Source organism: Aquila chrysaetos, chromosome 2, assembly GCF_900496995.4.
Source record: "Aquila chrysaetos chrysaetos chromosome 2, bAquChr1.4, whole genome shotgun sequence".
In the NCBI taxonomy this organism is placed as follows: Eukaryota; Metazoa; Chordata; class Aves; order Accipitriformes; family Accipitridae; genus Aquila; species Aquila chrysaetos.
Window position 1 is genome coordinate 57206303 of NC_044005.1, and position 13162 is coordinate 57219464.

A 13162-nucleotide genomic window follows, 5' to 3' on the forward strand; every position below is an offset into this window, starting at 1 on the left:
AGTTTAACAGAATTTAGTCAATCTATTTCAACAGTTAATGCAGAATTTTCCAAGTGTTCCCATGTACACCACCCCAGAGAGAGAAACAGAGAGTAGCATCTAGTATTTCTCCAATGAAGCAAAAAGAAAAGTCATAAGTGAGCAGAACTGTGGGGATCAGCACTTCAGTAAACTACAGGTTATAAAGGGATATATATCCCTATAGACAGGTATAAAATAAGCACCAAAACTTCCACACTGTAGGAGGAGAAATAGCTTGAAAATGAGATAAACTAGAAAACAGCTCGATTTGTTAAAGGTTTTTTCAAACTTAACACACCACTTGAAATATACACTAAAGTATTTTTACACTGCATAGAAAAGATGACTTTTAGACCCCCTAAAAGGTTCACTGCTACTGCAAGCCCTTCCCATGCCACTACAGAAGATGGCACCGAAGAAGAACAGGAGCTCCCCACCAGACCAAGGAGACACGCACAGAAAAATAAGCTTCCAAGTAAATCCTGCACCCTACCAAACAGTGGCAGTCAGCCAGCCACAGCATATGTATTTGCTGACAGTAAAATTAGTAAGAAGCTACTGCAAAGTTAATATACTATCCAGATAACCAGAACTTCAAGCATGCACATTACCCAAAACCTAAATGGCTCTGCAGTTCTCTTGGTTTTAACTATCAAGAATTCAAATTAAAATTTACTTGATAAGCAGTTTTAGGGCTGAAACTGGAATTCACATCCTGAATTTCAAGAAGCAAAAAGAACTTTAACATCCCATTTAAGAGACTTAATTTCAGCTGAGCTGGCAAACAGCTAATCATACTTACAGTTAACAGCCACAAAAATAATTTTCATAGCGTTAGAAGTCAGTATCAGCTCATTAAAATGTAACCTACTGGAGTTTGCACTTAATTCATAATTCTATCAATCATCATCCACAACTGTTACATCAAAAGTAACTATATGAAAGGCAAATCAAAGTAAAAATGTACAAGCATGTTTCATGGATTAAAGAAAAATGTAGAACAGAAGACACATTTGTGAAAAAGCCATTCTTTGGCAACAGTTACAGCATAAGACAAAATGGTTTGAGTAGATGAAACCCCCCATTCCAAGAGGAATTTCAGGAATGCAAAATATTGTCTTTCAGAATTATTTTCTCAGACATAAGTTATATTTGAGAACACCAGCTACATAGAACATTATCATGCTAAGTTTGGGGATTCGGGCTCCATATTTAAGCTAGCAGAATAAGCAAGAGTACACTCTTTGTACCACCTTACTTTGTTTTTATTACTATTTTGATTTTTTTGTTTGGTTGGTTTTTTTGTTTTAGGTGAAACTCTTCAACAAAAAAACCCCAGAATTGGTTAAATAGAAATAAAGTAAACTAATACAAAACCAACCAAAATTTAAATTCAGAGTTTATTATACCAGTAGGAACCAAAGCATCACAGAGGGGGGCTAGCTTGGGGTGGGAGGGAAGGGTTGTTTGAGAACACAAAACCATAATCCCTGATATAATAACCATCTTTCAGATGCCATCAGCTTACTTAAACAGAGTAAAAGCATTTCCCCACTGTTCTTTATTACTTTACAAAGTAGCACAGCAACGTTACTAAAGTGCTGGGGAAGTCCTTCTACAAGCCACCGAAAGGAAACCAGAAGGTAATAGCGAGTTGTGCTCTAACACCACTGAGGTGCTGAACAAAGCGGAACAGGGGTCTGTCAAAATGCCTGTCATATATTCACATGGGCTTCTAGCTTCCAGAGGGCAGGAAAACAACAGAGAAGAGAAAGAACAGTTAAAAACCCTGTTAGTACAGAGGTTTGGTATACAGAGAACTGTATGCGTTTAAGACTGACTACTTACACTATGACAAGCCTTTCTCGTCTGGTAATCATCACTGTTTCACTGTTAATAGATGAAACAATATTATAAATACTTTTACCAGTGGTCCAGATGTGCTGAAGGTTTGTTCCTGTATTTATTAAAATGTCTTGAAAATTTAATTTCAAGCTGCTTTATGTGAAATTCAGAAAAAAACAAGTATAAGACTACCATAACCTTCCCTACAGATGAATTTGAAGACCTAGCGCCCAGTTTCTGAGAGGACCACTTCACATAGTTGGCCACTTCACAGACTGTATAAAGGATTTCCTTCGTTTTCTTTAACTGACGTAACTGCGGTACTTGGTCTTACAGCTACAGTAAGACCAATGATTTCTGAAACATTAGCCAGAAAGTGGAAAGGACGGAGGCTGGAGAAGACAAGAGGCCCCAAGATAAGCCATCAGCGAAAACCAGATCAGTCATTTTCTGCAGCAGAGCCCCTTTCTTTGACAAGGTTCATACATAACAAAACAGTAGGAATAAACTAACATCCCTTGCTAGTCACTGCAGCTTCCTGGATCACTGATCAAAGATGCTTAATTTAAATGCAAAACAATCTGCAACATTATTGCCATGTCTTAGTAGAGCAGTAATAACTAAAGTATCCTTTCAAATGAAGAGAAATGCACAAGATAAAGTGCAAGATGGCAAGCAACGTGAAGAAAAAAATGCAGTGTTTTCAGTTTCTCGATTATATCTCGATTATATGATTATATGTTTCTCGATTATATATATAAATATTATATAGTTGTCTTCATTGATTTTAACATACTTCTTTTAAGCCTTATTAATTTCTATTCCTGTAATACGAACATGTCAATAATATGGTGTCAACCTTCGTAGCCTTATTCAGAACAGGCAATGAGTCCAAAAAGAAATAATCTGATAGACACACTTGTAGCCAATCCCATTATCCCAAGGGTACTTTCTCCAACAGAAAAAAAAGTGGTAAGTCTTTTACAAAAGAAAAACTTTTAAAAGCTTCTTCTAAATTTTGCATTTTTCATTTAGAATGCAAAACCCGGTTTGCTCACTCCAAATGGTTAGCTGCAGCACTAAGCTAAATACATCATGTATTTACTAGAAACCTTCATACAGCAGATGGTATCTGAATTAGGGCTATTAGAAAAGATGACATTTTCCTTCTGTTTTTTCTGTATCAGGAAAAGACCAAAGAAATTGTAGAATTACTTTAATACTTTGGCTTCCTCTCACCCTTTTTCCACCTCAGGAAAAGAGATATGAAGCTCATAGAGGCCGTATGTCATCTGTTGACTTTAGCAGCAAAAACGCAGCCAAAAGAACATTAAATCAGTCCCTTTGTTTCTTCTGACTCATCTGAATTTATATCCAGTCGGGGGTTTATGGGCATAAGCTTGTTTCAGAACCTGAGGTAAAACATTTTTCTTCAACTGTAATTATTTTTATTAGTAAAAATTAATGTACAAACATCTTCTTAATACTCTTGCCACAAACCAAAAGGTATGCATTAGTCAGTCTCAGAAAAATTGCTGTTTCCATATACTCAATAGAGGTAATACTCTGTGCACGTCTTCATACACCTTTCTAAATCACGTGAAGATTAGTTTTTACAACCAAAGGAAAAAAGCAAAGTTCTGCGTAATGAGAAATACACTATTTTTTAGTAGGTGCCCCTCAATATATGCTTAATATTTAAACAGAAAAAGAAGGAGTAAAGCATATGCTGATAAAATTCAGTTTGCTACTCAGCATGTAAAATTACTGCTTATCTATCTAGAAGCATGTATCCATATAAATACATGTATAAGCACCCACATACTGTTGTTCCTCAGCAGTAAATAAAAAAAGTGTATCCTCTCTCTAACCACATATAAAAGAGGAAAAATGTGTTAACCTTTCAGCTAATAAATTCAAATCACTTTCTAAAGTTATCATGGAATCTAATCTCTCGAAATACATAGGTTTAGCTTGCATTTCCTTTCTTTTGGGAAATCTGCAAGCTGAGTATGATCATTCATAAGGTTCTTTGACACTGTATAAAGTCCCCTTCACCCCAAAGAGATCACGCAGATGGAATAATAAAAGATTAAGAGGCCCGAACCCATACAGAGCTAGGGAAGAAAGCGAATCGGGAGTGCGTGTCTGTACACATTCGTGCACCCGTCTCACGCGCGCGCACACACACACGATGACACAGAATGGTGGGGATTACAATTACAGTGTTTTTTAAAAGTTTAAAGAAACTGGCAGACAGGTTGACTCGTTATTTATTTATAGGAGGCGTGTGCGCACCCAAATGGGTGAACAGGGCCAAGAAGCTTCTCAAGCCAGTGCAAAATTACTGGGAGAAGGCAGGACCCAACAGTTCTGCATTCCTGTGCAGCAGCTGCTTGTCAAGAGAGGGATGCAGGAACCTACGTCTAAATTTACTTTTGATATCAGCACATAAAAATCCTTTTTTAGAATTGCTGGTGAAAGGGGAGTTTCCTGCACTTGTCATTTTACATTTTATCTTTCAAACCCACAGTTTGCTTGCCTAGCAAAATGCAAGTGGGACATTTAAAAACCACTTCAGTTCTGCTGCTTTTTAGGTAACTTTTCTATTTATTTATTGGCCTGGAAAATCTTCTTGGGAGGGTACAGGGAGGAAGAGAAGGGAGTAGTTAAATACTATAAGCACTGAGAGACTTTTCTCATTTCTAAAAGGCTTTGACATGAAAGCAGAAGTAAAAGATCAGTATTCACTTAAGAAAATTTTAAGAAGTTTTCTGGTGCCTTCATACAACTTATTTTAATTCTTAGTCTTTGTTAATACTTCCAGCTCATTAGAAGAAGAGTATCAAACAACAAAAAAAATCGTTAACTACATAAACCATACATATTATACTGCTTTTACTCAAAGATTGCATAACACATAAAGCAGTACACTACAAATTAGACCCATAAATAGCTAACAGATTGGGAAACAGAGGCAAAGACAGGTTAAGTGAGTCGTGGATCGTGGCAGCAAAGTTCCAGAGCAGAGTCCAGGTACCGGTCCATGGTAAGAGACTGCAGGTTTACATGCTGGCTAGAGGAGGATTACTATGAGAAAATGACTGCTTTTTTTAATTAATACCTAAACTCAAAGTCGATCAGTCAACTAGAAATCTGAAATCTGTTGGAGCTTTATTGAATTTAATATAACTGAATTTCTGAAAATTTACTAAAATGTTGGTATTCTATACAAACATCGTGACAGATCATTTAAAATACTCATTCTGAATAAATGAATAATAAATAGATTTTTTTTTTTTTTAAATAACAAATTATCAGAGTTAGAGGACGAACCACTAATTAGTTTAATCATTTCTGAATAGGCTGTGCCTTTGCTCCTTCAGTTTGGAGGTTCTTTACTTCTGCTTTACTTCTGACAGGAAAAAACCCACAGTCTCCAGACAGCTACAGTTTCCAGACAACCCTGAGAAAGAACAACTACTGCATTGTCCACTACACGCTGCTCCACACAAGAGATGTGGAGCTGGAGCACCAGAGAAGACAGCTTGACCTGAGTGCAACCATGGCCAGCTGGAGCCAGCACCGGTCAGCACACAGGCATCTCTTGGCTCTGCTAAAAATTTACCCTTAGAAAAATACTGGGTTTACTGTTACTGTGGTGGCTGGGTATTCAGGGGACCTGTTAAGAAGCATCAATCTGGCAGCTCACATGTCTGATCATCCTAAAGGCTGTCTATAGACATTCACTATATAAACAGACGTGCGGAGTGAAAATTGTATCAAACCTCAGCTGTCTGCTATGTCCTTCCACCAAAAATGCCCAGATTAGCACTCCATAAACTCTGCAGGTGGCAGAAGTGCATGGACACTCCATAATCCACTCCAGGAAGAAACACAAACTGATTAGCTTAAGCACGCAATGAAAATAGCTTCTGCTAATACAGATGACATAGTGAAGCAAACTACAGAACGCATACACGATCTTCTGGTTTAAGAGGCAAGCGGATGGTAACAAAAAAGCTGGAGATGGGAAACCTGTGGCAAAGTCTTCACCACAGTTGGATTCCTCCTCCCTCCCACCCCTTAGTGAAATTAGAGAAGACTGATTTGGAGAGAAAGGGTTACACTGAGAAAACCACACGTGGATATGGAAGCATCACCAGCTGAGCCCACTCGACAGCTGAAGCATCAAGGCAAGGCCACCTCAAGTAAGATTTGGGCCTGACTGGAATGATGAAGTGGGACATCACAAAAATCCTGAGAAAAGACAGTCTTGGGTACCAGTAAGGAAAAGCGATGCACGGTGTTGCAGGGCATGTACACAGAGATGACTGAAAAACAGAACTGCAGAAAGACTTTTGTTGGCTCTTCTTGCTCTCTCCATTAGCTGTGTCTTCTGAAAAAAAAAAATCCACCTTTGCTTCAGTTTCCCACTGAGATTCCTTTTACTTGTTTTCCTTCCCTATCTTCTACTTCTATCCAGTATGTCTTAGTAATATAAGCCACAAACTCAATTACTGTCTCCACTCTGTTACTGTACGTATCAGCTTCAAAACTCTAAAAGGTTTGCTGTCTAAGTGACAAAAATAATCCTTAAGTTACCACTACATCCACTTTTCTTCACTGAATACCATCATAAGAGCTGTCCTGCAGTATGTAAGGACCCCACATCCAGAATTTGCTTCAGGATTTAGTCACTTGGTTGCAGAAGTCTGCCACATTACCACCCATTCTCTTCCACAGCAGAAGTAGGAAAAGTACCCTTTCCTTGCAACCGCTGTTCACGTTTGCTTTAAACGCCAAAGAAGGTGTATTTATACTGACATCTTAGACTGTAAACTGGAGGACCTGAGAAACAGGCTCACTCTTCTTTCTGCCACTGGCAGAAATATTATTTCAAACAACTGTAACTAGATTCTTCAAAAAACACAACTCAAACCACCAAGTCTTATACTTCTTATGTTGAGAAATTGCAGGTGCTCATTTTATTCTTACTGGCCAAAAGCTAGGCACCAACAAATTTACAGGTACCAAAATGGTTAAGGAGGAGGAGGAGGATTACAGATCACATACTTAACACTGCCAGCAGAATAGGACAACGTCACTGAGAATAGAAGTCTACCCTTCCCTTATGTCCCATCCTTGTCCTCTTGGCTCCCACACGTACATCCATCTTGCCCATATATCCACCTTACATAAGCATTTGTGTAATTGCGTGCTGAACCAGATCAGGGAATGAACTTGCACACAGATCAACCTCTTCTTTGTGAGTCTAATTTTAACTCCTGTTGGTTTGCCAATCCCCGGCTTGGAGGAGGAGGAGGAGGAGGAGGAGGAGGAACAACACAGTGGAGCAGAGAGGAGTAGAGGCAGCATGACCTCCTTCTGCATCAACAGTAAGTTATACAACCAAACCTGTCCAGGGAACCACCTTGTCTAGCATCTACCCTCTGTCTCACACTTTAGACACCTAAATCTTTTTCTAAACAGAATAATACAAATCAATTATTAGAGTGAAAATTAATTTTTTTTAAATCTCTGCAATTTAAGACTCGTGGACACCTTTTGTTCTATCAGAACATGTTAACTCTGCCCTCTGTATGTAAATCAAAATTGTGAGTTCAAAGGTATGTCAAACATTGAGTAGTTTCACCTATATCACTGTTGTTCCATCTAAAAGACTTTTGCTGCAAGCTAATCTCTTTAATTTGTAAAACGACATACACAGTCAATTTAAACATTCTGAAGCTGTAGAGGGGCAATACAAGAGAAACTGAGAAATTCTGAGTCAACAAGTATTTAAAATTTTAATAAAAACACTTTAGGAACTTGGTACATTTTACAAAGTTAGTTTATATGACTATTGCAATGACCAAGTTTCCAATTTCAGAATGCTGAAAGCAACCATTTAACACAATCCTAGGGGGAAGGGGAAATCTGCATTTCTCTTCTGCACTTCTCTAGTGAGTTTGATTTCCAACATTCATTTTTCAACCAGTAGTTTTAATAACATTAAGCACTATTCTAAAGAAATGCTCAAGGACATAAGTGGAATCTTAAATGAATTCCTCAATATGGTTTCTGTGCACTTAAAACATCTCATAGATAATACCTCCCTCCAGCAAAATACATCCTATTACAAACAGAAATTGCTTTTATCAAGTTCTAAAGGAAACAGTTCAGCCTTTTCTAAAGCAGCAGTTCTGTTTGCTTTTGTTCTTAAGCAACTAACATCAACTACAGAAGGGTTATTAGCACAAGAAAAAGTGCCCAAATCCTTTCTGTTGCTAACATGAACGCACACTGGGAACAGTGTATGGAAGATGTCCATTTTTAGATGTCTCTGCAAAGTAAGGCCTTTGCTAAACATTCCTATAAAATCTAAATAATTTGCATTTGGGGGAAGAGGGGACAAAGATATTGTAATACCCTGAAATACTGTACTCCACATGCTGCATCTTCTAACTGGCTATCGACTCAAGGTAGGGAGCATAATTTTAGATCTCATTCAACTGGACAGCCCACAGTGTATACAGAGCACTTAAAAAACCAAAAGCTTTGTACCAAAAGTTCTTTCTCTAACATCTATCCGTATTAACCTCTTGTTCGTAATGAAATGCCCCAGCAGCTAGCAGAGCCAGCAAAACCTCCCTCCTCTCGTGCATGGCTTTCAGAAAGGCTGCTATGTTGAAAAGGCAAAGTTATCATTGCCCAACAACATGCAATCCAACAACAAAATCCCACTCCAAATGGCTTGACAGAACAAATGACCTAAGTCTATAAAAATCCATGCAACTCCAGAGTGTATAAACTGACACAATGCTATTCAAAGAAATCGAAACTAATGCTCCTGTCCCATATTCTGTACTGGTTTGAATCTTGCCATAAAGGAAGTTACTGCTGAATATTTTTTAACTGACAGAAATTAACAGATTAGCCAAAAAACTATACCCAAAATGTCACTTAGCACCTTTCAGCTACCTTCAGGATAAGAAAGCCAGAAACAAAACAACCCCAATATTACAAGAAATTAAAGATACACTACACTAAATTATTTGCATATTTCTAGAAGTATGAGCACAAGTCTATTTGGTGTTATAATTTGCCTCAGTTTGGGCACTTCCCTAAATTTGGACTTGTGTTGGGAGAGTTTAAGCTAACATAAGACTTACATCAGAAGAGATTCAAGGTAAACATAAGTCATACTGATTTAGAAGCACAATTGAATTTAATCTTTTAAAAACACTTGCACTTTCATCTAAGAATTTAAAAGGTGCATTTTAACAATAAAGTAATCTGATCTAGTAGCACATGACACTAGAATGACCTGTTGAGCTTTCTGTCACCACCTCCAGCCTCACGCTTCTTCTGCGCCAGCTCACACACAGGTAAACTCCCAGTGAGATCCCTCAGGGAGCTAATCCTGCAGAAAAGGAGCTCTGTAGGAGAAGAGTGAACACTTTCTGCAGGTTTAACTCCCTGAATGAGCTCACCATGAATCAGGTGAGTGTCACCTGCCAGGCCATTAAAATGGGTGGCAATACCTAGTGGTAGTGAAGAGGGGAATGAGGTTGTCTCCTTGTGGTAGAAACTATCCATTAGCTCAGCCCAAGGACAGGACATGTATTGCAAGTCTGCAAGTTCACATTGTTCACCAGTTTTATTACTTTGTCATGCTTTTGCTGGCTACCGTTGATCTTAAAAACAACTTAAGAGGAACAATTTTAAGGTAACTAAAAATAAGGATCCATTGAGAACCAGGGTTTTTAAAAAGTGCATTTTGTATTCTAGCTTCTTTAAAAACTCTTTGATTTAAAGACAGTACCAAATTAAAATTTAAACAATGTTTTTCAAATACCTCTAAGCAAGTACTCTCACAGGTATCTAACCTCCTATGTTTCTGTTTTTTCACTGCAAGGTTTGTTAAAGAAGTTCTAAAGGTCATTTCCATGGATTAGGAGAATTTGGCTAATATTATGATAAATATTCTTGGAAGCTAATTTAAAAAAAAAAAAGCAATGAAATAAGCATAAACATGACTTTTATGGATCTCACCATCTTTGGTCTACATCCAAATGCATGCTAAAAATAGTAAGAACAGAGTTATATTAAACCAGGAAAGTACAAGGTGTCTTGATGCAAAGTTTGGTTTACATAAAAGTATTTTTCCAGCAGATGTAAATTAAAACAGCTGAGAGAAAAACACCAGACAAACTGCTCCCCATCTTAAGATGACACTGAAGGGTTGGTATTTGCATATTATGCAAGAAACAGATCCCCGTGAAATTGTGCCTGAGGTACCGTTCTTAGAAGCAAAAAAATCACAGGTAAGAGCATATAAATAAAAATTAGAGATATATAAAATTTTTGGTTAACTTGAGAATTAAATCAGTTACTAAATGATTACATTAACTCTTAATTTCAAGAGCAGACAGGACGCATCCAGAATAGCACGAGTATTTTTCTTGTTCAAGATACAAAATAACTATTTTAAAAACCTGAATTCTTCAGAAATCCACAATAATTTTTAAAAAGGCAAAAGATTCTGAATACACTTTTAAATCACCAATGTACCAAAGCAATTTTTTAAATGGTTTCCTTTCTCTTACTTATGTATCCCAGAATCCATTAACTTAAATTTATTCCCATACCAAGAATACATTAAGACTTCACAAATTTCTGTTCTTCTCCCTTCTTAATTATGCCAACATTAGTAAAGCACTATCATTCCAGAGCCATGAAAAATAGTTGTCTTTTTTGTAACAGCAACCATCAGCTCCCAAAGTTCCAAGAGAAAAGACGGAGACATTGGGCACCAGCTTTGCTGCAACTCATCAACAACAGATAAGACCTGTAAAGTAGCAGCACTAGTCATGCAAAACACCTGGTGCTGCAGGCTGGAAATAACAACACCGGCAAGAAAATTCTCTAGAGTATTTGTTATTGTTATCTTAGATACCATCTTGTATTTCCTATCAAGATATCAAGTTCATGCATGGCATTTGAGTGTATATATATTTAATAGTTCCATGAACACATACACTTCCCTTAAACATAGCTGAATACAGACTTTTCAAGGTGTTCCTTCTCACACTGTATCTAATTGCATTTCAGCACTCTGCCAAAGCAACAGCTGTCTCCTTAGGAAAGTAATAATTGTAGCATGAAAATCAGGGTTGTACTTGCTTCCTGCTTTTGCTCATGGTTACTATTCCAAAGGTGAAAAAAAAAAAAACAACAACCCCAAACCACAAATATACTAACATCTGGAATTTAACAGAAGAATTGACAATAAATACCAAGGAACAAGGTAAAAAAAAAAGATCCATACCAAAACCTGAAACCCCACTTCTGGCCGTTGTCATTAGTTATTATGACAAAAATGAAATAAAACTTATTTCAGAAGATGTCTGTGACTTCTATTCCAGGCCTGCCTTAGTTCATTCATATCTTTTAAGAAAACATTTGCTCTACATCAAAAAATTAATCCAAGCCCCTATTTACTATTAAAGACTCAAGAACAATCTAGTCTCACAAAACTTAATTGGTGATGGTAAGTTTCTGGACACGCATCCTTATTTTGACATACCGGGGCAACCACAAAAAATAACCAAATAAAAGCAGTGGCTTTATACACCGATTACACTACATTTCCTACCATATCTACTACTGATGTTACAATAGCATAACTACTAGAACAGATTTGGCACATTAACCCTCATGTTGTTTGTCTCATGCCAAAAATTCTAGTTACAATGCAACTGGCAGCAAGCACTATACCCATATTAGTAGTATTCTTTTTGCAACCTTTAGTAGCACTTCACGTAAGTATGAGGAGTGGTGGGAAACTTTAAGGGGAAAAGGGTAACTAAGACAAGGCAACTGGCTGCCCTTGTAATCTGCAGTCAACTTAAAGAGCCACCTCAGGTCATGAGAAATTTCAAGATGACAATTCTTTCATAGTTCTCTTCCCACGGTCAGAAAAAAATACCACATGGAAAAGAAATACTCCATGAAAAAAACCCTACTCTTTCACTGGCTTTTATGGTAACTTGCACGTAAGCCAAACAATGTACAAGTGTATCAATCACTTTCCTACTTAAATGCCTTTTCAAAGTCATGCGCAAACTTATAAGAATGTTCAACCAACATATATCAGCTGGCTCAAGTACTGTTTTCAGATATTGGTATCTGCAATCCTTTTACCGGATCTAGCATCATTGTCTGAGCTCAGATGACTCAGATAAAAACAATGTGAAAACGTAGTTTGTTTTCATGTTTAAAATCTCCATTGGTCTCCTGCAACAATAACAGGAAGAGCTGTACGGATCGATATGCAAGATTACTAATAGGGACTTTTCTTCTCCTACCCAACAACATGCACGTGAAACTTTCTTAACCAGGTAATACATGCAACACTTACAAGATCTCTGTGAAGCACCCAGTTTGCATGGAGGTAATGGATTCCATCGAGGATCTGGTAGAGTAGGGATTTAACCATAGATCTTGGCAACTGCATGGGCTTTTTATTTGCTTTTGAGGCACGGTGAAACTTGATAATATGCTAGAAATAAAACAAGTAGAAACATGAAGCATGTTAGATAAGTAGAAAGGTTTTTTGTTGTGTTGGTTTTTTTAAACTATTAACACTAAATAATGGAATGAAATACAAAGTTTGTTGAACTTTGCAATTAAAAGTAATAGTGATATGCTCACAATTTTCTTCAATTGTTTGTATTCTCTGAGTTCTTTAAAAAACAGCTGTCAAGCTTTTGCTAGTATCTACAGACTGGCTACTTACCTCCAGTAAAGGGTTTTAGACATTCTGCTCCCTCCCTCCTCCCCATTTGGGATCCTCTTATCCTCAGCTGCTAGAGCAGAAGCTTCCAAACCAGCAGTATCTACCAGAAAGAGGATCGCACTCTATGCTTTTACACCTTCCCTCCTCCTGTCCAAAACCACCCAGGACAGAGTACTTGCAACTACTTTACTGTTCCCCATAAATCAGAATTGCAGTAAAGAGAGATTAAATAAATATTTAAATAAAGATTAAAGGGGGGGGGGGGGTACATGGGGGGGACACGGGACACAACGACGACTCCAAAAACCTCACACCACAACATTAGGGTGAGATCATGTTCAAACATCTAAAAATGGTTATATTCTTGCTTCTGAGTTTTGGCTGCATACTTCATTGATGATAAGGTAGCGGCTCTTGGATTACAAAAGTCAGTCAGCCCACAAGAGGACAAATACCACTTGAAAACATGGAATGCAGAAAGGGACCCCAGCA

At 37.6% G+C, this 13162-nt stretch overlaps 1 protein-coding gene across 7 annotated transcripts in view; it reads right to left on the reverse strand.

Annotated features, from left to right (window-relative positions):
- The window catches only part of CDK19 (cyclin dependent kinase 19), a 127299-nt gene that overhangs the window by 53834 nt on the left and 60303 nt on the right, over nt 1–13162 (reverse strand). For all 7 annotated transcript variants that reach the window (XR_003926419.2, XR_003926420.2, XM_030035983.2 and 4 more), the window contains one exon: nt 12293–12433. Coding sequence is in view for 5 of the 7 variants with exons in the window: in XM_030035983.2 (XP_029891843.1) it covers nt 12293–12433 (141 nt within the window). In the remaining 2 variants the exon portion in view is untranslated. The remainder of the gene's footprint in view (nt 1–12292; nt 12434–13162) is intronic.